The sequence below is a fragment of the Triturus cristatus genome, chromosome 3_2, assembly GCF_964204655.1.
Source record: "Triturus cristatus chromosome 3_2, aTriCri1.1, whole genome shotgun sequence".
NCBI lineage: Eukaryota > Metazoa > Chordata > Amphibia > Caudata > Salamandridae > Triturus > Triturus cristatus.
The window spans coordinates 476,719,416-476,746,007 of NC_140584.1; the positions used below are offsets into that span (position 1 = coordinate 476,719,416).

Below are 26,592 nucleotides of genomic sequence, written 5' to 3' on the forward strand. Positions count from 1 at the left end.
TTTACATATTCTAGCATTACTGATGTCCCACGACACTCAACCTATAAGCCAGAGGTCTCCAACCTTGTTCAATGAAAATCATCCCGAGCTACTGATAGTAGTGATGTAATGTTGACCACCCATTTTAAGATTCTCAGCATTAATAGCATCAGTGCATTAAGCAGGGTTGCCATCAGTAAAGTAAAAAAAAAGAATCAATTTGGAATACCTCTATATGGTTAATGCATAAAAGCCATAGCTGCAACCCACCTGGCACCAAGGTAAATCAATTTTTCTCCAAACATCAGCTGCAGATATTTTTGTCTTGAATACATGCTTTTGAACTTCTGGTATAAATATTATAATTCAACCAAGCAAAAGCTTCTATAATACAGTGGCGGCTGGTTGGGAATGGTGGTGAGACGGAAGAAAAAAAAGACTTAGCCTTTCGTTGCCGGTCACCGGTGGCCAGCCGCCTCCTCTCCTCCGACGCAGGAACAGGTAGCACCCAGGCTCCCATACTCTCTCAGCCAATCACAATTCTGCATTACAGCAGTGTTGTGACTGGTCTGAACACCATGGTTTGGCTCTCAGAGAGGGACTGGGAGGCTGGGCATGTTCTCCACCCAGGCTGTACAATACAACCTGTGTAGAACACACAAAGAGTTCATGACGGTTTGGTTGGCCCAAGATGGCAGGCCAAACCATCATGCCCACTTAAGGGGCAGCAGGAACCCCTCCTCCTCCCTCTCCCAGGCTGTAACAAGCCTAGCCCGCCTCGCCCCAACCTGGCTGGCTACTTACTGAAGAAGAAAATGATAATAACGTAACGTTATTAACGTTGCGTTATTATCATTTTCTTTTTCTTTTCGCACTTAGAGGAGCAACACTCCTCCGCCTTCGCTGAGGAGCCGCTCCTGCTATAATAATAGCTGGTCTGCACCCAGGAGAGTTACTCTCAGGTCCCTAGAGAGCTCCTGGTAGCTCACGAGCTACTCATTGGAGACACCTGCTATATGCTGTGATTTGAACATCTGTGCATTCTTCATCAGTGTAAAACCAATGTCATGGCACTGAAACCCAAGATTGCTGTTAGCAGCTATAAAATTGTAAACGTATTCCTTCTGCAACCAAATTTCTTGCAAGCTGTGAGGCTCATATTTGCTTGCATGTCTCGAGAAATGATTGACTTTTTTTTTTAAACGTTGACATGGAAAATTGTTTCTTACACTGTCATGGTTGCTCATTCAAATATTTTTTTGAAGCTCACTCAAAGTTAGTATGTTTCAATATTTTCAGAAAGAAACTATTCAGCATATTAGGGTTAAGCCTGCAGCTGAACCCCGATGAGTGGCCTAAGCATGTGAGAGGAAGAAGCACTGGCTTGCCAGTTCAGCCTGCACAGGCACCAATGTAGACCCTGAAGTGCATGTCATTGAAGATCCATTTAATTGATCCCAGCTTAGCACTTAGGGCTTGATTGCAAGTCTGGTGGTCCACAGACTGCCAGACTTGAGGGCCAGGGGCATGGCAGTGGCGATCTCCTGACCACCCTGTTACAGCTAGGGCGGTCAGACCGCCAGTGCCCCACTGCAGCCACCAGGGAACCGCCATTCCCTGGTGGTGGTGCGGTGGCGTATATCCCAAGTTTCCTCTCTACCACTGTGTTCATGGCTGTTCCTCCTCTATGAAAACCATGACAGAGAGGAAACAAAGGGGGCCCTACAGATCCCCCTGATGCCTCAAGTCATGTGGATGCACACAGGGGGGCATAACATGTGCCCCCCTGTGTGCATGCACACCAGTTCCTGCACTGCATCGACTTTGCAGTCCACACCATGCAGGAACAGTTTTTGGAATCGGCTCACTGCTGTGAGTACATAAAAAAAAAACACCAGACACGGAAACACTCATAATCTGGTGGAAGGCCCGACCGTGTGTTTGGTGGTGCGGCAGTGGTGCAGACCTAGCACGACTCCACCAAGCTTGTAAAGGGGGTCTTAGAGGCCACAACAATGTGCGAGTGCAATCCCAAGAGTGCCAGGTGCAAAAGAGCATAAATAAACTAAATACTATGCAGTGCACAAGGTAAGAGAGGAGAGTTTGTGAATTTAAGAAGAAATCGCTCTATTCAAGTACGGGTAGCACATTTGGCCAGAATCGACTTTAGTTTTAATCTTTGTTGGCGCACCCGAGTTACCTCCTTCTACACGTACTCCCTCTCTGCACCCTCCAACAGTGTCCCTTATCTCTCCATAGCCTCTCTCTCACAAGTATTTAATTTATTTAGTAGCACTACTCATACCAATGTAGAGTGTTAAATCACTTTATATCACACATACAAGGTGTAGCAGTCACATGTCATCCATACATCATATCATGGAAGGCAATATATTTTAAGAGTGCTTGGTCTAGAGAAGCATTAACTCAAGATTTAAAATATAACACAGTGGTTCGTGTTAACTTTACAAATAAGAATTTAGGTCTACTCAAAGAGAAACCCTTTTTCGCAACCTTAGGATTATGAAAGTGTGCATGCATCTCTTTGATACCAGTTCATAGCTCACTGTGCTATATTAGAAGGATTGTAAATTATGATCTGCAAGTAACAAAAGGATCTCTGTGACAAAATCAGTCATCTACTGACCTCTCTACATAAAATGCAGGTCTGGGATCTGCATGGTATACATTTGCAGCAGGCATGTCAACGCCGTTAACCCTCTGCACTACTTTATGGTGAGTCAAATTTGTGACTAGACAATACTCCATTTCTCTTCAGAAGGTATATTAATCATCGGAGTAATCTTGACATTTTTATTATTGCTTGAAAATCACTAGGTGCACAAAGAACTCTGCAGTAGGTACTTTTAACTCAATAAGACATTTCACAATGCAGCCGCCTCTGAGCTCTGCAACCAGTGCTATGGCACTAGTCACAATGCCCTAAAGCTGGCCCTGCATTTAGCACATCCATCTGGCAAACTTTTGAGCTTGTCACATTCATCACACGAATCAACGTAAAGCTAATATTTCTTCAACCGTTTATTATCATTTTATTTTTCCCCGCTGAGCCGAATCTAGAGTGGGCCAGGCCATCATAATGGACAGTAGCAGCAGTAAGGAGGAGTGGTAGGCACTGCTGCAAGTGCGCACGACCGTTTGGCCGACCGGTTTAAGACGGCCAAACTGTTGTGCCCACTTAGATCTCTCCACCCAAGCTATGCTGCACAGCTTGGGTAAAGAACAGACACAGGCTCCCAGGTCTTGACTGAGCATCAAACCGGGTATTGCCAGCAGGAGCGCAGCATCAGGATTGTCGTAGGGAAGTCTAGGAACCTGTGCATGGACTGCCGGAAGTCGAGAGGAGTAGAAGAGCACAGCGGCGGCGGCTGACAGGTAAGTACATTTTTTTACCTTATTTTTGCCCTGCGTTGCCCCACCACTTTTATTTCATAGTAGCTGACACTGCTACTGGCGGCTCTGGTTAAGCATCAGCATTAATAGCAAAGGGATGGTCTAGGGCCGTAGGAACCAGCCAGAGGCAGAGGCAAAGTACCATTGAAACATTCGCTACACAAGCAGAGGCATGGGTGTTATTGAGTGAATCAGATTTGTTTTGATGGCTTTTTTTATTGAATTGTCTGCTCATTCACAAGACAGAAGAAGAACTTAAAAAATAACAGAAAGACACAGTTGTGGGGTGGAGATTAAGGGGTGGGAAAAGAACTAAACATGATTAGAAAGAGAAAAGGAATGAAGAAAATCAAAACAGAAATGCAGCTGAGGCAAATGGAGTGAGAGTGTGCAAAGAAGAATGTAGCAATAGAAGAAAGCAAGAAAGTAAAGAATGATTGAAGTTTTGTAGAAATAAAATGGAAAGGCAGGAAGAAAAATTGAAATGAAGAAAGAGAAGGGAAGGAAGCTTTTTGGTGGAGAAACAATTCCTGGGGAAAATTCGTTGAAATCGTCAGGATCGTGTGCTTCAATCACTCACTCAATGGCAGCCATATAGTTCAAAGTGGTATGTCTTTTGTTTTTCTGGATGCTGCCTTGGGCTGTTGCCTCCAGTATTTAGAGCCAAGAGGTCGGGTTCTTTTTTAGCAACTGACAGAATCGAGTAACAGACGCCTGCTGCCAGATGTCCATATAAAAATGCCTCAACAATACATCTCATTATAAAAGAGCTACAAATCAATGTACGAAGTTGCAAGTAAACATGTTTACTTGCATAGTAATGCAAAAGAAATGTTCATGTAAAAAGAATTATAATCTGTTAGAAGTGCTTTTGTTAAAACCTTTATTTTTTATTTTTTTGTAGTTCACAAAACATAACATTACATTTGGTGCATAACAACTGTGCAGTCAACGTGTTCCTCAACGAGCCTCCCTGTACCCCATAAGCAGGATATGGAACATCATTGTGTACACCAAGTCATAGGGGGCCCTGCGCCAGCTCCCAACCTGAGCTGTATGCTTCGCCAAATATAGGATCTGATCACCAGTGCGGCCACCTCTCATCAATAAGAGTGGCAAGGTATCTTCACCAAGCATACCCCCCAACAGCTGCTTTTCCCAATTGTCCGTGTCTCTTAGCCATTGAGCCACATGCTGGAGGTGTGTTGCAAAGTAGTAGAGTTGCATATCTGACAGTGCCAGTCCCCCCTACTCCATGTCCCTCTTAAGTACTGCCAGGGCAACTCGGCTGCACCACCTGGCCCACACCAAAGACATTAAAAGGCTATCGAGATGACGAAAGAAGTCTTTCCCAAGTGGGAACAACTAGTTCAGAATAAGGTATAAGTAGCGAGGAAGACAGACCGGCCCGGTCAGGCCCCTCATCACCCTATCCACATTGAGGCACCTGTAGGTGTTCTCTGTATGTGCAACCATCAGCCCAAGTAGCAGAAACTCATCCGCTCCCAGCGAATCTTAAGCTCAAGTAAATGTTTCAGTGTTATTTTGGCCAGCCTCCCTTGTGAAAACGTAAAGCCTTTCTGACATTGACTCGCAGTCCAGAGATGTGTCCAAAAGCAGCCATATGTCTCATTAGGAGTGGAATCTACTCCTTGGGTGGGTAAAAGTAGATTAATGAATCATCTGCATATAAGGAGACAATGTGATTCTGTTCACCCACACACAGGCTCCAAGGCTCTAACTCCCTGCATAATATAATTGCCATCGACAGCTAGCATGAACAGGAGCAGCAAGAGGAGACAGCCCTGTAGAGTTCCCCTCCCAACTGCAATGCCCCTGCCACCTCACCTCTCACCCAGATCCACACCATAGGGTCTGTGTACAATAATTGAATCTAACCTAGGAACCCTGAGCCAAAACCCATCCCCCGAGCACTGTCATGAGATAGCTCCAGTTGACAGTGTCGAAAGCCTTCTCGAGATTGATCAACACTAGTGCCATATCTTGGCCCCTACCAGTGGTTTCGAGTAGCACATGCGTTGTGCATCGTGCTCCGAGCTGGCATGAACCTGCATTGGTCCTCATGGACAGCCTGTGCACCACCCCCTGCAAGCGTTTGGCCAGCAACTTATAGAGAAGCTTGACATCAGAGTTAATCATAGTCAGCAGGCAGTATGAGGAGATATTCTCCAGATCTCCCCTCGGTTTCAGCATGAGGCAAATTATATCCTCACGCATAGTAGGAGTCAGGGTCCCAACTCTCAGAGCCTCCAAGAATACCTCTAGTAGCTTCTCTGTCAAGGATGCTGAGTAAGCCTTTGGGAACTCAGCTGGGAAGCCATCGCACTCTGGGGCCTTTGCTGTATGAAACTCCTGCAAGGCAAGCCTGAGCTCCTCCAGAGTAATAGCCTCCTCCTAGACATTTCTCTCATCCCATGAGAGATGAGGCAGATCCAGTCCTGCAAGAAATGCCTCTGCCAGCTCCAGCTGATCCTCGAGCCTGGCCCAAAATACACCCTGGAAATGATCTACTCAAGAATCTCACAACGCTTATTCATGCATCATCCATTTGGCGCCTGTAAGTACAATATAGGTGGGATCTCACATTCAGGGGCCTCGGTCGTCGCAGGATGCCCTGCTCCAGACAGGTAGCATTTCCCCCATCGGAAGGTGATATTGCCCAGGGGGGTTAGAGATCAATGTGGTGCTGGATGCTTCAGGATAGCTGAGAGGCGGCAAGGAGCTGCTCAAAGTCGCGTCCTGTCAGCCATATTGTTTGTCCACCCCCCCCCTCTTTAGAAGTGCTTAATTTGAAGTTCTTGCTTCAGAAAAGAAGCACATCTTCCATGGTTTAGCCGTGTCTGCACAGTGTTACTGATCTCAACTCATTTTAGTGTATAGGTAAGTTGATCCTATACACAAAGGAAATGATAGTTCAATTGAAATATTATTATTTTTGATGATAGTTAAGATGTAAATTGATCTGTAGGAAGTAGGCTGTCTTATAACTGCAAATCCTTTTGGTAAACCTTTTTAGGGGCAACGAGGCCTATTTGAAGTGGACCCCCTGAATATTAAATATTTATTTGTGAAATATTCTTTTGGGATTTTGCCATTAGCACATTTCACAAAAAAATGGTTGATGCCTACTTTTTTGGGACGCCCAGGACTTCCTCTTTGGATTATCATACACATGGATTGTGCCAATCTTGAACTCTGGGACGATTACTTTGCACACTCGCTTTTTTTTTTGCAAAGGCTGTTTCTTATGTACCAAATTGTTTCTGAAGAACCATTTGTAAATTATATAGAGCCATTTAATTTAGTTACATATTGGGATTTAAACTGTAATCTAGCAAACTGCTCTATTACACTGCACATACTATTTTACCTGCTTGATGTAGAGGGCTTGCATGAAACATACTCTGTAAATACAAACTATTGCTTGGTATTCGTTGAAGTACTTTAATGTTTCATATTTATATATTTCATGTTATAAATATATATTGTATGTGATGTTATTTAAACGGTACTATGATTTACGTAGGTTGATGAAAAATAAAATCTTATTGACTTACTGACTGTTCACCTTGCTGACTCTGAGGTGAAGCCACATGTTCTCTCTATTTTAGGATGCAGCTTCAGCTCCCAGTCCTCCCTCAAATGAGCCCGTAATAGATGTAGATGACTTGGAAGAGTTTTCCATCAGGCCAGCTCCACAAGGAGTCACAATCAAATGCCGGATCACAAGGGATAAAAAGGGAATGGACCGAGGAATGTATCCTACTTACTACCTCCACCTGGAGAGGGAGGATGGTAAAAAGGTAAAAAATCCTTCTTGAATGACATATCCAATCCATGTGAAAAATACGTTAAACTATCCATTTTGTAAACTACTGTCCCTCTTTCTTTATGAAGAACAACTAAAAAAAGGTACTCTCAAAGGGAAAACATAAGAAATGACAGCATTTCTGTGCTATTAGTCTTAAGACATACCATCTTGAAATGTGTTAAAAGACAAACAGCTGCAGATCCTTCATATAAGAATACATAGATTTACCCAGAAGACATTTTTAATACATGCATTTTTTCTATAGAGTTGGTGAGTAGGTGAGTGAATGAGAGTGGCTGAGCTCATGGTTTACACAATGAAGGTATTTAAAGAGTGCAGCAGCAGCAAAGCTAACTGCCTCGAGGCTTTTATTGAACTCTATGCACATGTAGTTGCTTTTCGTTTGCATGAAATAGCCACCAATAAATATAAAAATGAGATTTGTTTATGCAGTGTTTAAAGAACCAGCAAACGTGTGTGTTTATACAGGTGAAGTGTGACTATCAAAAGTAAGCCTCTACATTGAAAACAAGCATTTGCAATGCAATAGGTCTCGCATTAGGAAAGTTTGAGCTTTTTGTATTGTAAATTGACTAATTTTTTATTTATGTGTTGGTATTGAAAATATTGAAATTACTAGCTCCCTCATGTACAATGTCAATAGTTTTAACTGTTGCAAATGTAACACCTATAGCAGTGTCAAAGAGCAGTGTGGCTTGGGCTGGAGTTCCAGAACAATGCAGCATCACACAGACAAGTGTGCAGGGAGAAAGTTGTGTAAGATGCCTGCGCATGGGGCTGGACCTCAAACAGCATCACACAGCTGAGTGTGCAGGGAGAGAGCCGTGTGGATGTCTGCACATGGGGCTGGTGTTCAAAAATACTGCAGCATCACACAGCCGAGTGTGCAGGAAGAAAGAGACAAATAGATGCGTACGGAAAGGACTGGAGTTAAGTGACACTACACCATGCCAAAACTGAGCGGGGGGGGGGGGGGCGCGAGTGGCTGGGATGGTGCGTGAATTTTAAGAACCTTTAAGTTTCAAAAGTCTGAGCGTGAAGGGGGAGAGCTGTTTGGAAGTCTGGACGTGGGCTGAAGTTCCCAAATACAACAGCATCAGAGCTGAGTGTGCAGTCGCAGAGCGGAGTGTGGCCTTTTATTTTGGGAACTGCATCCTACCAAGTCCGAATCTGGAGAGGTAGAGCTGTGCATGTGGTGTGGGCAGGGTGATTTTCGGGAACAGCACATTATGATCACAAAGATAGCAGGAGTGTGTGCGTGCTTGCAAAGCGTGACCGCTGTCTGAAGAGGGGGGTACTACAAGGCAGGCAGGTCGGTTTATAAATAACCCCATGGTAACAGCTGGCAGATGAATCTGTACAACAGCTAGAGGCCCACACACCACAGAGCAGCAGTCCGATACAACTGAGTAAAATGTACATTATTTTGCTACAAGGACTACTTCTATACACTGGTTTGGCACTACAGCGCCCCATCCGGCACCTCTCATGTTACCAACCATCTATTTAACCTCATCAACGGCAAATGACAAAGTACACTTTATCAATAAGTACTGGCATTCAACACTAAATACAGCTAAATAAAGGTGTTATCACCCAGGAGACTCCGAGGATAAAGTGTAACAAACAGGAATGTCTTTCAGCTGGAATCTGGTGGAGAAGGAAGGTTTATGTCGTATCCGGGTCCCAGGGGGCGAGATCTGTTTCACCAACAGCGTTTAAATGAGGTTCTTGAAGGCGACTGAGATTAGTTTTGGGATGAACGGAAGCATATGAATTTCCACAAGTACCCCGAATGATCTACTTCTAGCGGTGTTTAAGCAGCACACCGAGATCCCGTTTCTGTCCACAGGTCATAAAAAGTAATGACGCGAATAGTGAAATGACAACAGCCACTATAAGGGAGAATGTATGGACGTGTGACCGGCCTAACACATTAAGCCACAAAACTACACCGACAATAAATAACAAGCGGCCGCGAAAGTGAAAGTGATCGCAATCGCGATCAGACATCAAAGCGGCCGTGTGCGGCCGCGAAAGTGAAAGTAAACGAATGCTTTCAGGCTGCCAAATGGTGCGCGCGCCCGGAGCACATGCACTGTAGTTGGCGGCCTGAAATGCATTTGTTTCCACTTCCAAATGTCCCTTACTATAAGTCTCGCCAGAGCAGCGCTAAAGCGCTGTCTCAGGCGAGACCTAAAAAGCACTGTAGTTTTGTAAAGTTAATTGCCCATTTTTCGATGTAGAGGGCTAGTTGTGATAAAAAGTCCATTATAAAAATCATGACCGGGAAAGTTGTAAAACGTCAATTCAAAGGTCCCTTTTCATTTTTAAAACAAACCTAGGGCAATGGTAAAGGTTGATTTTTGACAATATTTGAAAGGTAACTGTATACAATCATGTTCTGCTGCTTGAAGGCTCCAACAGTAAACAATTCTGTTCTCCTGGGCTTCCCTACTTATTATAGCAAGCCCTGATGAGGTGTGGAAAAACGCCTTGCCAGTGAAAAAATACTTTTGAGAGCTGAAAGACTGGGGAGGAGAAATTATTAATGACTTATCTGAATGTGACTGTTAGAAGTTAATCACAGATGATCAACTCCTTCAACGTGGATATGCAAAATAGGGACTGCTGTGGAAGAAGCCTTTCATCACTATCTCTTTCAGCCATTTATCTTTGCTCCTAGAAGTAGAAAAACCTTTTTCCAGTCAGTTAGAGGGGTGGTTCCTCATTTCCACAAGGCAGGATTAGAAGCCCTGAACAGAGGAGCCAGACTACTGCAAACTTAAACAATGGTTTCTGGGATGGCTTGCAAGATGACAGGACAGGAACTGCTGTAGGTGTCTGATGGCCAAGTGTGGGAATTATGTTGGGATGGGCCAGGAAATGCCAGAAATCACTGACTTGTACACAAGATCAAATCGGCACCACACACCCATCTCATAGAAACACTTCTTGACCTGATAATGACTCAGGCAAAGAAGGAAGATTGTGCCTGTCCTGACATGGAATGAGCCTGGGATGTATCATTCTTTCCAGTTGAACCCAGAGACTAAAAGTGCTTTCCATGGGTTAGAGGGATGGTCCCATGTACTTCCTCAGTCACACAAAAAATTACAAGCTTAATCCAATGTAGAAGAACTAGCAACCCAATTGGAATTGGACTACACTATACGCTGCGGTAGCCCTAGGTAAATTGAGAGACCTGGACGCTAGGAGCGGTCCCTGAAGGCCTGGTTGCTGTGGGAAAGGAACAGGAGTGACTGTCCCATCATTCTAGCCATGTAAAGGTTTTTTCTGCTTTAATCTTTTCCTGTGAAGTTTGAGGCTATTGCAGGATCAATGAAAAGAGGTATTCAACTGCATGGAGGCCTTACTAGTTACATCTTACTGCATTGCCATGCTGGAGATTTTGTAAGAAGGTGGCAAACAAACTGCAGGGGTGAACTGAATTTGGTAGCAAAAACAGCTTTGTCTCCCTCAGAGCTTCTGGTGCCAAAATGTAAGGTTTTAACAGAAACCGGATCTGACATTGAGGGGCTCTTATCAGTTTCAGCATCTGGCATTGCCCTTCTGAATGAGGTTGACTTTCAGGCAAAAGGCTAAAGGCCTCATGTAAAGTCTTAAAGAGAGTGAGCCCCACCGTAGATGTGGAGTTAAGAATTGTAACTCTATTTATACATATATTGTTATTTTGTCCCTCAATATTTTGGTTATGATATTCTGGTAATTTGATAGCCTCTTCTCAATATTCCTGACCAAAAAACACCCTAATTAAAGGTGTGGGGGGAGACAGAATTCTGATAGCAGAGCTCATCTACCTCCGCCATAAGTAATATTTGACCAAGTAGACTTCCACCACAGGGCTTCTGGGACTGTAGTACCTGTAATTGCTGCAAAGTGTATACATAAGAGTGGTCAGAGACAAAACGACTGCATATTTGGAGTGGAGAAGGCAATTTTTCTCTTTCAATATTGAAATACATTTGGACAGAATGCAGCACACATTGAAAAAGAAAAACAAGGAGAAATAAAAGTATTTCTCTTCATTGCACCGGCCTCAGGGAGGTGCGGCGTTTTGGTGCAAATCTTGCACTACCAATGGAGTGCCCCCTTGATGCAAAATGCTGAGTTGTATTACTTTCAGTTACAAAACAAAACAAATTGCCATTTGTGTAGGTTTGTGAATGGCAACCTGGATTTTGCTTTGGGTCTGTGTTAAATAAGTAACACAATCAAAATACAAATTCCTTGGAAATCTGGGCCTTCATGTCTAATTGGGTTGCTAATTAAAGTCACTGGAAGAAGAGCAGCTAGCAGAACTGGTTTAGCTCAATGTGGCTTTCAGGCAACTAAATCCGTCTTTTAAAAGTTAATTTTCTAATACAGGCACCGACAATCTACTTTTACCATTGAATTTGATTTTGGATGAAAGTGGAAAATACCTTTCAAGAAAGTTTCAGCTTTTTCTTAGGATGAATTGTAAAAATCTACTTTTACTCACAAGTAGGCCTGTCAGGCATAAATATAACTTGAGTTACACAGTGGCAAACAACATTAGGCAAAGATTTACTGTAGAAACAAACTTTTCTTTACTACTATGGGCCTAGTTACAATGTGGGTTGGAAAGCCGACATTGTAGGTTTAAACTCTAGCCGTCGTATTACAATAACGGCGGTCGGAATTTAAAGTAGCCGGGGAATCCGACTCAGTTCCGACGGGCACAAGTAGGCAATCGGCCAGTCGGAAAGGCCTCATAATCCCTTTAGGACAGCATTTCCACCATCAGGATTATTATGTCACTTTCTGACAGCAGTTTCATATTGGCCTATTCGACATGGAACTGCTGTCAGAAAGTGTTAGTTTTTGGGGGCCCTCGAAGGGCCCCTTTTTCACCGGCCCTCCGCATGAGGCTCTGCATGCACCTATGGTGCCCCGTTTCACATCCCTGCACCGTGTGGCAGGCACCATAAGGTGCCTGCTGCACAGTGCAGGGATGTTTCAAAACCTACATTTCAATAGGAGTTTGTGCTGTGGGCGATTTCAGCCCGCAGCACAAGCATCAATTGAAAAGTAGAAGTTTACGACTGCATCATGTGCAATCACCTCCTAATTGCAGTGTCGGAACAGCCGACCTGAGGTCAGTCGGTTCCCCATCCGCAGCAATGTCGGTCGGCGGCAACTCCGAATGAAAATGTAATGAGGCCCTTAGTATCTCCAATCTTATACTTTAGGCTAGCAGTCCTACAGGCTTAGTTAGCACACCAAGTGGTGCTTCAGCTAATGAACATGAAAGATTTTTTACCAAAGTACTTTTGACTGCCATGTGCTACTGTCATTGTTTTAAACTGCACCCTAGCCAGACACAATGTTGTTCTGTAGAGACATACAATAGAGAGATATATGTTTGTGGTATAAATACACATTGCAGCCCTCTTATGTATTTAATTTTCATGCCCCAGGTGCATTACCTGTGTCAGCTTACCATGGCCTTATTTGAAAGTTAGGTAAGCCATTGGCCACAGTCAATTTATAGTTCATGCTTAGGGGAACAGCATATATGCTGTGACACTACATGACAATGTCATAGGACCCAGATTGCTAATAGTAGTGAAACCCACAGGAAAAAGGTCAGTGGCGACTATAAATGATGTCACTTCTTCCAGGTTCTATGTCATCTTTATGAGATATGGTCTGAGGTTTGATAAAACCATCAAGTGTTCTCTGGCTATCATACCTTCTGCATTATTCCTCCGATCATCTCTACCTTTCCCTATTACTGTATCACTAGCAATATTGCTCACCCTGGATTCTTTTACCCTTCTGCTCCCAAAACAATTTGGGCCAGAGAGCTCCATATGGTAAAGTATAGAGAAAGTTAATAAAAGTTTATTAATCTTGGAAAAAGTTACGAAAAATATTGTTATTTTAAATTTTAATGTAAATTAATGTGATATATTTATTTTAAATGTAGAACCAAAGACAAAAAGACTACAGCAATATTATCCTAATATATTGAATTAAATTACAATTATTTGTGTGACATTTTAATTAAAGAATACATTGCCACCTAAAGTATTTTTACTATGCAATTTTTATCATTGTAAGTAATGTATAGAAGTCAATTAAACAATAAAGATGTACTAGTTTCAGATTTCTTTTACATTAAATTGTATTTATTTATATTTGTATTTTATATAATTAAATTAATTTAACATTATGTCTAATTGGCTTTTTTTAAAGTCCATGACTCCATTATTATATGGAAGGGTGTTGCAGTATCAGGTGTTGGCTGCATGTGGTGCTGGATTTACTACTGTTTTGTTTTTAGCAGTAGTAACTTACATTCATAAATGTGGTTCCACACCCAATTTTCAGGGGTGTGAAGACATGTAAGTGTCCATTTTTGAGTAACTTTACACTTGGATTTTTTGAAAAGCCAAATGTAGTTAAGTTAATCAAATGTGTAAGAGTAAATTATATGTGTAAATTACTCACAAGTGTAAGTTACCTTTTTGAATAGCCCCATTAGTACATAGATGTAACGTCTGCCATAATGCGAAGAGTTCATGACATTCTGTTCAAACATTCTTACTTTATTTGTTCTACATTTCTAAGTGTGCCAATATGGCAACATTTTGTGTTGAGTTACTAATTTCATTCACTTAAGCATATTGCGTGACTGAGTTACTAACATCTTGAACGTTACAAACCATTCTCTCTCACATTCAGGTTTCAATCATTCAGAGGATTGCTTCCTCTTCACATATCATTTTACTAGCATTAACTGTATCTGATGGAACATGCCACAGAAAACCCCAAACTCCTTTTATGTTTTCATGACTGTTGCTGAATGTCAAGAATTCACATTTTACTCTAAACTATAGCAATTTCCTCCTCAGATAATACTTTTTGTTCTAAATGGATACCTCTTCATTTTTGTGATCAACATTGTTAGACAAATAATGGATTTCTCCCACTGATACACCAAAGCCTATCATCCAACTATATCAAAGTATACCAGCAGTGGAGGATCAAATTAAGAAGTGATAGAGCCAAATTCCTCATTCTGCTCATTAACCCCTTCAGTGCCACGCCCTTTCCCCCTCCTGTGCCGGGCGTTGCACTAGTGGGTGGTGTTCATGCCGAGATAGTCTCGTCATGGGCACAGCGCAACCGTGCTCCATGACGAGACTATCTCGTCATGGGCACTGAAGAGGTAAAGCATATGTATTTGCAAAGTACAATTTATAATGTTAACATGTGCCCAATTAATGCAAAGATTCTAGTAGGTAATCACACTTACACATTATAAACAAATACTTGAATTAACACATTGTAATGAATTACGTTAACTTAAATAGTAATGCCATTTTAAATGCCGACTTTACATGTTTCAAAATATTAGGCCTACTTATGTATTCCTGCAGTTAGTTTGCACAAGATGTTTTTCTCTTTCTTTCCACTGCAGATGTCATATTTTTCCAGAAGCCTTCTGTTAGCTAGTGAATACATATTTGTTATGCATTAAACAACTGATAGTAACGTTCTCACAGGTGGGAGAGGAAGATGTCAGGAAGCGGGACTTGTGGGAAGAGCTGTCTGAAGCACAAGATTCTGTTTAAAGTAACAATTTAAGGACATATTCTTGTATGAACCATTGTAAAGACGTGTGAGACTGGGGAGCTTACCCTCCTTCAAGAGTTTGTCGAAGAATGTTTGGTTCGCAGGAATGAAAATGGGGATAAATGTTCCAACTTTAGTGTGTGTTCCTTAAATGAGAGAGAGACAGATCGTAGAAATGCTTGCTGATTTTGAGCTAAGATGATCTTTCTACCCTCTGCTAATGTGTACTGCCTGAGTGCTAAGGTTTCATGTGTCTGCATTCCTTTTCTCTCATCAGAAACCTTAATTTAGTTTTTTAAAGCTGACACTTTAGCATATTTGCTTAACTGTAATGCCATTCTTGCCCAAACCTTCTCTAATTTATATTAGGGATTTTCAGTTATGGAATACACTTGCTGCATATTTTGCATTGTATTTGTAATCCTTGAAAATATGCTATTTTATATTTTTCTAAAACATTGATTTTTAGACTAGTTGTATCTGTAATTATGATCACTAAATTTGAATACTTAATAAACTAATAATGATCTGATTTGAACTAATTTGTTAAATAAATCTCAGTTAAACTCACTTCAATTCTCCATGTAATTTCCTATGAAGTCCCAATTGGTCTTCAATGTCACAGTAATTAATGTGAATGATAGCTTGTTATACTGTTTCCTTGTTGACTAACAAAGGTCTGTAAGACCTATGGCGGGGTTATTTAATGATTATACCTGACGTTTGAGATACAAGAATCCCCACTCAGGCAGAAGCAGTGTTGACATTTTAAGTCTAGGAAAGGGAAAATGTGCTGCATATAGTGTGACTAAAGTCAAATTATGCAGTTTGTTGTGTGGCAATATTGTCTAGCTAGTTTGACATGTTACCACATTGATGTAGACAGAATTCATATGCTATAAAAACAAATGGGTTTCTCATAAAGGAAAACTATTCAAATTCAACAAATCCTATTCAAATATCAGTTTCTAATCGAGCAATATTAACCAAGAATCAGGGCAATCCAAGGTAGAGGTGGGGTCAGAGGTTCTCGAGGCAAAGACAAGGACCGTACTCCACCCCGGTCAATAACTGCATGGAAGTGCATTCCCCACGGGAAAATATTGCTATAGAAAATCAGACCCTTACAATTTGGTGTGAAGTTCCCAAAACTGTTAGATGACATGGTTTTCATGGGACTACTTACGTGGCAAGTTAGAAGAAGCATACCTATTAAATATATTTTTGGGTAATATGACTGCCATTTTTGTCCCATTGAAACGCATTGTGAGAATGCCTGGGTTCGGGTTCACAAGAAGGAACCCATCTAAACGGTGATAACAGATTTTAGTCACAACATAAATCACTTGTTAATGGTGACATGCTAATGGTGAATTCTAAGCTATTTATTGTCCTGTGAAACATTCTGATCTTCAAATGGGATTTGATGAACCATGCTTGAGAGAAAACAGTTTTCTCTCATATTTGTTTTGTATAGAGTTTATAGAATATGCTCCAGAAGTTAAAATGGTGATGCATTTTCTATAAATTCACAATTATCTTCCTGAGAAAAAAGGCTAACATTCAAATAAAACAAGTACTTCCAACAGAAGTAGTTTGTCAGTTTCTTTCCCACTATTCCACTTCAGCTTCACTGCGCAGTTCTAATAAACAAATAGAGTGTTAATATTCTATATACATTACAAATGTGAAGCACGCTTGAGCGCCATGTTGCTGGAATTAGAATTATAGAGCTGAAAGTATTTGTTATTGAAGACACTGCAATAAATTAACAAAATGAATTTTTTTTATATTGCCATAGAGGTTGAAAATGAGGACTCATTCTCCATAAATTCTGTAGTACCTTTTTCAGAAAAAAGTCTGATGAGCTGAGTGAAACAGGTACTTTCAACACTAGCAACAGTTTTGCATTTGACTCCCTAGTGATCTAAATTAGCTTCACCACAAAGTTCTAATGAACAACTACACTGCTAAAATTCTGTATCAAAGACAAAGGTGAGGCAAAGGCAAAGGTGCCAGCCAGTAAAGCAAAAGTGCAGGGAGATATGGATTTTAGTAATTTGAGTCATTATATGTTTTAAATATTTAAAAAAAGACAATAATTAAATACTTAGATCTCTTAATTGGACAAGCATCCTGTTTCCACATCTGTTCGCTCAGGCCACCCATCTTTTCTGTCAAGTAATAGCTGTCTAATTTTAAACCAGTAATATTTCTTTAGACATCAATGTTTTTTAATCTTTGATTTACATACATGTGAGTAAATTGTTTGGAGGTGCAGGAGGCTAGTTAGAGATAGATGTCATATTTAAAATTAATGAATGTGTGCTCCAGTGGGCAGAAAGAATCCCTGAAGCAGTTGCTATTTGGACATGCTTTATTTTCTTTTTACTTTTTCCAACTTCCTTTTTTCAGTAGTTGCATTTCCTTGCATGAAATGTGCACTGGCCCCAAAATAAGTTTTATAGCAAGTGAGACACAGGAAATGACAAATCATATGTTATATATATTATGTATACCTTATAAACAGCTACATTCAAGTATCAATATTTAAAACATATTTTAAAATAATTGACATTGTAAATCAGAGAGCAATGTGGGTACTATTTGAAAATAAAGTTAACGCTGTCACAGAATATACAATTTAACAGACTGGAAGACCTTTAATGTATAATACTAATACGTTCAAAAGATATTGTTTGGGGACTCATTTATTGCAAAAACTTTTAGTAGCAGGAATAAGAAACATTTTCATGTATATATTGAGCCTTCTTTACAGGAAAGTGAGCAATTCCAAAGCATGTCTCACAGTGCAGGTGCATTCTAGTTCTTTATTAGAAATCTGAACTTCACAGGCAGCTGTTATGGGTTGTAGAATGCATAGTGGTATGCGAGTTGCTAATGTAATGAGGCGTATCTAAGGTACTAGGTATGAATTTCCTTGGTGGATATAGACTGGCTAGGAAATTATTCAAAATACAGTTTGGTTGTATACAGTTGCCTGATTTACAATTATTAAAGTTGCCATCAACAAAGATTAGGAAAGTCATTTCATTAAACATGTCCATACTACCTCCTGTAACAAATAGTGTAGGCATGGACATGGGTGCATCAGCCAAAACGAAAGCTACGCAAACACATCTCCTCTAATAAAAGATGTGCTTCATGTATCTAGCACTTTCCAGTTATGTTAAAAAAATTTATTCAGCTTCAGGTTTACCTATGTTCACTCCGTATGGCTGCTGCTTTTCAGCAACATATCATCTTATGTTGGAAACACATTTTCTAAAGAATCCTATCTATTCTTGTGCAATAGCATATGTGCAAATCAAATAATTGTTATTGTGCATGGTTTTTCCATAAAACAAATGTGTTGAGGAATATCTTTTGGTTGCCCTTAACCATTATTTTATCACACAAATCGACTTGTGTTCAATCATGTTCTTCTCAAAGAAACTTTTGACCTCTATAATTATTTGCCCTTCATACCTTTACCTTTTTCTCTTCTTCTTTGAGATTTTTATGTATCCTTATGCATTTCATTTCAGTTATATATACTGTTAGAAAATTATTTTATATTTGATCCTTTATTTACACTTCTGCTCTTTTCACTCTCTTTCTTCCCATAGTTTATAATATGTTGTTCCATTCACAGCATCATTTTGTGATAAGGATAGTAACTTAATCATAATGTATTTAGAAAATATTTAGCTTATAACCATGCTGGTAATGCCTGGGATATACCTTTGCCATTTTATCATTAATATGCTTACCAAATATTGTAGCACACTTCACGTAATACTATTATTCTATTTTTATTGTATTAAAATCTTTTGTGTTGTTATTTCATTCAAAGAAACTTATCATAATTGTTAACTGAAAAACATAAAGCAATATTTAGTAACTATACAAATAACTTCATAAATGAGGATCAAATATAATTTAAGACAATATGAGGAATTAGGTAGTGGACCACAAGAACAATAACAAATTTCATGTTTCATGAGAATCCCCAGCTAAAAAATCCAGCTATCTTTGCTCTCTACTACAAACAAATTAGAAGAGTGATACACTTCAAACATCTCTATATTACTCACATCCCTGTTAAGTTGTATATACTTTCTTATTTTCTGTGTGATCTACTCAAACTTGATTTGGAAGTGATATCTGGTTTCAGAGAGTTCCAATCTTGTCAAATCCTCAAATCTTTTGAAGAGGAAACTATCATAACGTGTGCCCATTAGCTGATGTAAATCACTATCATAAATGTAAACAGGATTGTGGGATTGATTTACATTTCAGTGATAGGAAGAAAATCCTCAAATTTGTAGAGGAAGTGCTAATTTGAAGTAGAAACCTTTGGTGTAAATCCCCCCCATTGGTTTTTGCTCTGGATTGAGCACATGCTCCATGATACATTATTTTGAGTGATCATCCATCTCTAAATCAGGGCCCGTGAATTTATGATGAATTGCAGTATTTTAGTGAGCAATTGCAAGTTTTTGCAATAAAGTCTCCAAATGTATTTCACTTGCAGTATTACAACCTGAACACACTAATATTTACTTATTAGGTCAACGTCAGTTTAATGTATTTCTTCTTACTGCAGGTGTTTTTATTAGCTGGAAGAAAACGAAAGAAGAGCAAAACCTCCAATTACCTCATCTCAATAGACCCCACTGACTTGTCGAGAGGTGGAGAAAGTTTTATTGGGAAACTTAGGTAAGGCCACTGTATCAGAAACAAGTATTTTAACATCATTTGCATTTGATTTAAATAATTAACTTTGTGAATTCTTAGTTCTAGAAAAAGCTCTTTGTTAAATTTATGATGTTATTATTTGATGTAATGGGTGGGATTTCTGAATTCAAAGCATGGTTATCGAATGTTTAGTCATATTTACACACTAGGCAGACAGTACTATTACTTCATTAGTGAAGTATAATATATCAGTCAAGTTACAATGTGACAACTAGACATCTATGTGGGCCTAAGGCAAAATAATATTTTCACCACTGCTTTGAATTTTCTCTAGATTTGTATTGTCACTGCAACTTTTTGTAATCTTGTCAACTGATTGTATTTTTAATATATTTGAGAGTGCCGCTTTTAGAGATAATGTTGTAGTAAATGTGAAAATGTTTCTTTTTTCAGTACTCTGCTAAAGTCTTTATCTTTTATGTTCTATCCTTTTCATTCAGTTTAACATGCCATTGATACCCACATTCACACCTTTCTTTTGATAGTAAAAACTCACAGATCTCTTGCCCTGCCAAAGTCACAGTTCCCAATGCATTTTAAGACTAGAGAACCACTAGGTTTCTGCCAGAGGATCTTCAACAGGGTCCATCTAAAAAAATACATGACTCTGTAGTTCATCCATCATGAATACCAGGATGACAGTTTTAGTCTCTCTGTCCAATTTAGGAAGGGCTCCTAAAGGCATTTGCTCCGTCCAAATCGGATCAAGAACGTATCTTTCCGACCGACTTGGAAAGGTTTGTGACCGACCGAGTACGATGTGAGTTAGGCGTTAGGAATATCCCAAATCTGAGCCTGACGGCATTTGGAATGACCAAGTCGTACGGAGCAGAATCGTACGTCTCTACGGCCAGCATTTACGAACGTCCGAGAACGATGCTGGATTTGGACAGCCTTTCTGAATAGTGCAGTCCGACTCGAATCAGCAGTTGGAATCAGACTTTGGGGACCCGTAGTGGGCCCCCCTGAACCCAGAGCCTTACCAATCGGGTCCGTGGGTTACCTATGGGTCCCCTCTTACCAACCATGCACAGTGTGGCAGGTACCAGGGGGTGCACACAACATGGTGCCCTATTTTTCCCCAGCCACCGCGTTCTTCAATGGGAGCCTAGGCATTCGGTTGGAACAAAGACTCCCATTGAAGTCCATGGGAGTCCAACCAAATCGTATTTGGAAGCATCCGGATGCATCGTACTCTGTCAGTCGGAAACCATTCCCAAACCCATTCGGTTGGGAAGCTTTCCAAACCGCATGAGAACCGGGCCATTAGAGTTTAATCTTTCCTGGGGCTACTATGTAAGGTCTGGCAGTGCCAGGAAGGAAAATGTTCAGATGTCCCAGATGCAGAGGAAGAAAACTCCCTATGTGCCTGGGAATGTTGTATTTTCATATGCAGCAACAAACCCCACCTTGGAAGAATTTTCATGCAGAAATGTCTGTCTGTCAAATGGAGAATAGTTGTAAGAAATTGAGTTATTGGTTGATGGGGCTGGAAACCCCACTCAGGCATCAACCACCATCCTTGTCACGGTGAACCACAAAAGTCACTAAATTACCCTTTGCTTAACTGTTTGGTATCTTGGCACAAGCCAGTCAGGCTTAACTTAAAGGCAAAGTGTAAAGTATTATGCAGTTCACAAACAGTAATAAAGTAAAAACACAACATAAGAAAAATATGAAACCAATTGAGAAAAATAGAGAACATTTTAATAAAGAAAATGATGCCAGAATGACAAAAATCCAATCATTAGAATTAAAGATTTTTAAAGTGCTCGGTAAAAATAGGGCCTAAAAGCCCAAATCTGCACCTGGGGTAGTATGGTCGTAGTAGGCAGGGGAAAAGTCACAGGTTTAGGCCAACCACAATGGAGCGCAGGTCAGATACAGGGACTGCGTTCAATCCACTGTAAGGGGTATCTTCTTAAAGTCCAGTGCAAAGAGTTCCATTCACGATGAAGGAGACCGCAAGATGCAGGGAAAGTGCCATGGATGGTTGTCACCGTAGCATGAAGAGCAGGCAGTGTGTTCTGTTGCTGCTGTAGCACAAAGAGCCAGATGGTCAGTGATGTAGCTCCACATTGGCAGTCTTGGTGTGAATGGGTCCATTGGCGGCCGTAAAGTGAAGGTTTTCATCGTTTTGTCTTGGGAGGAGTTCAAACTGATGCCAACCTAGGGTTTATCACATGGGGGGGCATGCTTGGGGATCAGGAACTCACTCCAACAGAGGTCAGCACGGATCAGGAAGGCCCATTTGCAGGTCCAAGAAAGTCTAGTTACAGCAGGTCAGCTGGGCAGTTAGAGGGAGGACTGGGGAGGTTGTTCTATCCCCATAGCGCAAACAGGAGGTCAGCCAATCGACCCTTGGAGTCACTCAGGTTAACCTAAAATGAAGATGAGCAGGTCTAGTCTTCTTTCTCAGACTGCAAGTCTATCAAGCAGCAGGACAGTCCTCTGGCAGCAGGGCAGTCCTTCTTTTGTAATGTCGACAGGTCCAGGATAGTTCTGATGAGTCGCTCTGTTTATACTTGGTGCCATCCTTTGTATGTTGGGATTCCCTATACTGACCCCACATCTGGCTCTGGAATGTTCTTCCATTCCCCTGTCAAGACTCCAAGAAGTCTGGGTTGATAAAAAATTGGTGTCAGACTCCTTTGTGTGTGCTCGAGGCAAGTCATTTGAAGTGCAAGTGGGGCATGGCACAGTTCCACCCCCTAGTCCTTTGTGTCACTGCCTGGGTGAAATACACAAACACCAATAGCAGAGCCATTCAGAGTCATGTGACAAGGGACTCTGACAGAAGGCACAAATGGTTGGGACAAGAAAATGCCAACTTTGTAAAAGTGAAATTTTCAGAATTGTGACCTAAAATCAGACTTTATCATTAAAGATGATTTAAAATTACAATTCATTTGAGTGTAAACAGTATATGTCTATCTGCTCCCAATCCAAAGCAATAACTTAAATGTAATTAGGTAACCTAGTGTTAGTAAATGGGAAAGGTAGACCTTACAACAGTGAAAAAAGACTGTAGGAGTAATTTAGCATGTGGCCTGATTGATGTCAAAAATAGTAACCTACCCCATTTCCCCCACACAATCAACGGCGACTGTCTAAACGAGATTCTATTTGTTTTGGAAATAGGTTTTGCGATTGAGTTGTCTTCCCCACCAATTCCATTCACACAGACTTTTAATGGCAGCGGAGCAAATACAATTATAGATTTTATCCTAATTTCAAACAGGTATGCCTCCCGCCTGTTGAACTTTGGCATGCATCAAAACGCTATCAGTGATCATTTTCCAATGAGTGTCCCATTATCTTGTCCATACAAAACTGGCAGAAGTGAGAATAAGAGGATGTACGGGCCCAAAAATTTGGAAATCGACAAAGTAAATGGGTATTCCCTAAAACGGAACAAAATTCAACCACAGGAGTTTACAGAAGTGGTGGTTAAAAAATCTTTAACCTCCATTATGAAGTGCTTAGACTATTCTACTCCACATCATGAAATCTTAAAAAACTATGTGGAAATAACTAATGACATTAAGGAATCACTGAAAGTTGAATTGAAACAGAGGAATGATAAACGTAAGGGATGGTTCAACATGAATTGTACAAAAGCATATACCGATTTAATATCTGCATTACACAAAAAGGACAGGGATAGACTGGAGATTAGACAGCTCAGAAAGGCCTACAATCAGGCTGTGAAACTAAGAAAAGGTGAATTAAAAAAAGAGACCTGGGAAGAGCTATACAAAGCCAGTATCAATAAGGACAGCACCGCCTTCTGGCGAGTGGTTAAATCCCCCTTTCTTTCAACAACAGGAGATACACCATCTGTAGAAATTGCAATAGATGAAAAACATTGGGTGGAACATTTCTTTCAGATTTTTGGCTTGCACAATGAGGAGAACTACGCAATAGCAGGTTTAGTCAACATCAGTCCCTGTCCCCGCTCGATAGACTTTCCTATAGCCCTGATGTCACCTTAGCAGAGGTTGAGCTTGCACTAAGGGCTAGTAAGGGGGTAAAGGCTCTGGGCCCTGACGGAGTTCCAGCTGACCTCTTCAAGCACAACATGGAGCTATGGACTCCAATATTAACGAGGGTGTTAGAAGCTTCCTGCACAGCTGGACTTATCGAATCATGGTCGGAATCTATTTTGGTTCCGATATTTAAGAAGGGAGACAGACAGAACCCGGCCTGTTATCGCCCCATTTCATTGTTAGATTCATTGGGTAAAGTGGCAGGTCGCATAGTCCTCAACCGTCTCCAACAGTGGGCAGAGGACAATAATGTACTATCGGATCTCCAATTCGGATTCAGGGAAGGATTGGGTACTATTGAGCAGGGCCTTAATTTGACCCTTCTTATGGGAAAATATGAAAACGCGAAAGGGGGAAAATTGTATATGGTTTTCATTGACCTAACAGCCGCATTCGACTGTGTAAGCCATGTTAAATTATGGAGAACTCTAGAAGTAATGGGTGTGGATATCCCCATAATTAACTTCCTAAGAGAACTTTATGGAAACGCGACTGCTAGGGTGCGGTTTGGTATTAATGGGGAGTGCACGGGGTTGTTTAAAGTGGAGAGGAGGGTAAGGCAGGGTTGTGTCCTGGCACCCTTCCTTTTTACACTCTATACAAACAACCTAGAACGAGCCATGTTGGATGTGTGCCGTGACTTACCACTGTTGCAGAAACGCCCAATTCCTGCCCTACTCTACGCGGACGATGCCGTAATTATGCCTCGGACATCGATAAGGTTACAACGCGCCCTCAATACCTAATACAAATATATGGTAAATTTAGATTTAAAAATAAACATCAACAAAACTTTTATAATGAGTTGTGGGACAGGTGGAAGCAAACAGAAGGATATCTATATAGAAAATACAAAGGTGGAGTCTACTAAAACATATACTTATTTAGGTATCCTAATCGATAATAAGGGCTCATGGCGTCAAGCAATAAAAGGCAGGAAGTTACTTTTTATGAGAACAACAGCTTTGGTGAACTTTTCGCAGAGGTTGGGCAAGAGGCCTCCAATGGAGATGCTCCAAATACATCAAGCTAAATGTGTCAGCATAGCGACATATGGGGCATGTGTCTGGGGATATGGTGATGTGAATGAACTTCAGAAAGTTGAGAATGCCTTTTTAAGATATTTATTGGCAGTCCCACAAGGCACCTCAACATTTCTGTGCCACACAGAATTGGGAATTCCTTACATCACAGACATAATAAAATTCCAACTGGCCTTATTATGGCATCGCATCTGGTCGTCCCCAAAAACATAATTTAACCGAGAGGTTTTGAAAGATAGTCTAGGCCTTGAGAATGTTTTAAAGATTGGGTGGCTCAAGTATGTAAAAGAATTCCTGGCTGATTTGGGTTTAGTAAATTATTATAAAAATCCCACATTGCTAGCTTTAATCCCCAGGAAAATATTTAAAAAATAATGTATGAGCCACATGGAGGAGCTTAGATTTGCCGCAGAGGCAGACAAGCGAACAGTACAGAATAACCTAATGATGCAATCTAGCCTTGGCATTCAACCTTATCTAACGTTTATTTTAAGTGGGCACGACAGATTTGTGCTAACACGCTTTAGGCTAGATGTATTCCATCGCTTGGTCAGCTTCCCCAAAATGAATGATTGGGCCAAAAATCTATCAAATTGCCCCTGTGACGAGGTTTCACCCCAAACGTCGATGCACGTGGTCCTGTTCTGTAAATTCTATAAAGAGCAAAGAAAAAAATGGATCAAACCTATTTTAAAAATTTGGGGCATGAGAATGTCGCCCAGCCTATCTTGCCCTGCAACTTTTAGATGCAGAATGTTTTACGAGGATTATAGCACAATTCTTGAAAACTAGTATTAGGCATAGAAAGCATCTCTGAAGAATGTCTTACTATAAATTCTGTATTGTGATTACGTTTTTTACTCCCTTTTTTAAATTATATATTAGTTTGTTTTTTTAAACCCTGCTTGTTTACAGTGCTTAATAACGATGTTATGAAATCATTAACTGAAATGAATTTTTAAACTTAATGTTTTAATAAGATAGAAACATTGTTTTTAATCATTGTTATAAATTGTGCTTTTATGTTTTTTTCTATCATCATATGAAAACCGAATAAAGATAAATTGATTGATTGATTGACTGTAGGAGATTTTCACTGCCAGGACATGTAAAACTTAAGTACACCCTGAAGTACCATGAACCCTGACCTATAAGCCTTCGGGACTAACTTAGGGGTCACTTATATAACTTAAAAAAGAAGGTTAAGACCTGGCCAAACCTTTATCTTGCCAGGTCGAAATGGTAGTTTAAAACTGCAATACAGGCTGCAGTAGCAGGCCTGAGACACATTTGTAAAGGCTCCACCAGTGGATGGCACAATGAGTGCAGCCGCCCCACTAATAGTATATAATTTACAGACCCTGGGTACATGTAGTTCTATTTACTAAGGATTAAAAGTAAATTAAATGCACCAATGAGGTGTAAGTCAATTTTAGCATTTTTGAAGCAGTGAACACAAGCACTTTAGCACTGGTTAACACTGGTAAAATGCAGAGTCCTAATGCCAACAAAAACAAATTCAGCAAAGCAGGAGGAGTGAAGGCGCAAAGTTTGGGGGAATACCACACCAAGGATTTGAGGTCTAAGAAGAGTCCTCTGCCAGGGGCGAAGGCAGGCTAGAGCCCCTGGTCTAAGCTGGCCTGCAAGGCTTCAAGGGCAGGGTCTTAATGACGCCCAAGCTTCTAGGACAGGGGTCTTCAAACTGGAGGGCGCGACCCCCAGGGGTGCCTTGGAGCGATGCAAAGCGGACCGCGCCTTCCCAGTCACACTTCTGCCCAGGCCCAAGGGCTTCAGCCCCCCTCTTCCCCTGTCCTGCATCTCAGCCTGGGCTGCTGCAGTACAACTCAAGCTGCTGGGGGCTAGGCTG

General features: G+C 40.8%; 1 protein-coding gene across 1 annotated transcript in view; it reads left to right on the forward strand.

Moving 5' to 3' along the window:
* LOC146857563 (tubby protein homolog) overlaps positions 1 to 26,592 on the forward strand; it is a 995,297-nt gene that overhangs the window by 907,079 nt on the left and 61,626 nt on the right. The window contains exons 8-9 of the mRNA XM_085648119.1: positions 7,026 to 7,217; positions 19,482 to 19,594. Of these exons, the coding sequence (XP_085504245.1) occupies positions 7,026 to 7,217; positions 19,482 to 19,594 (305 nt within the window). The remainder of the gene's footprint in view (positions 1 to 7,025; positions 7,218 to 19,481; positions 19,595 to 26,592) is intronic.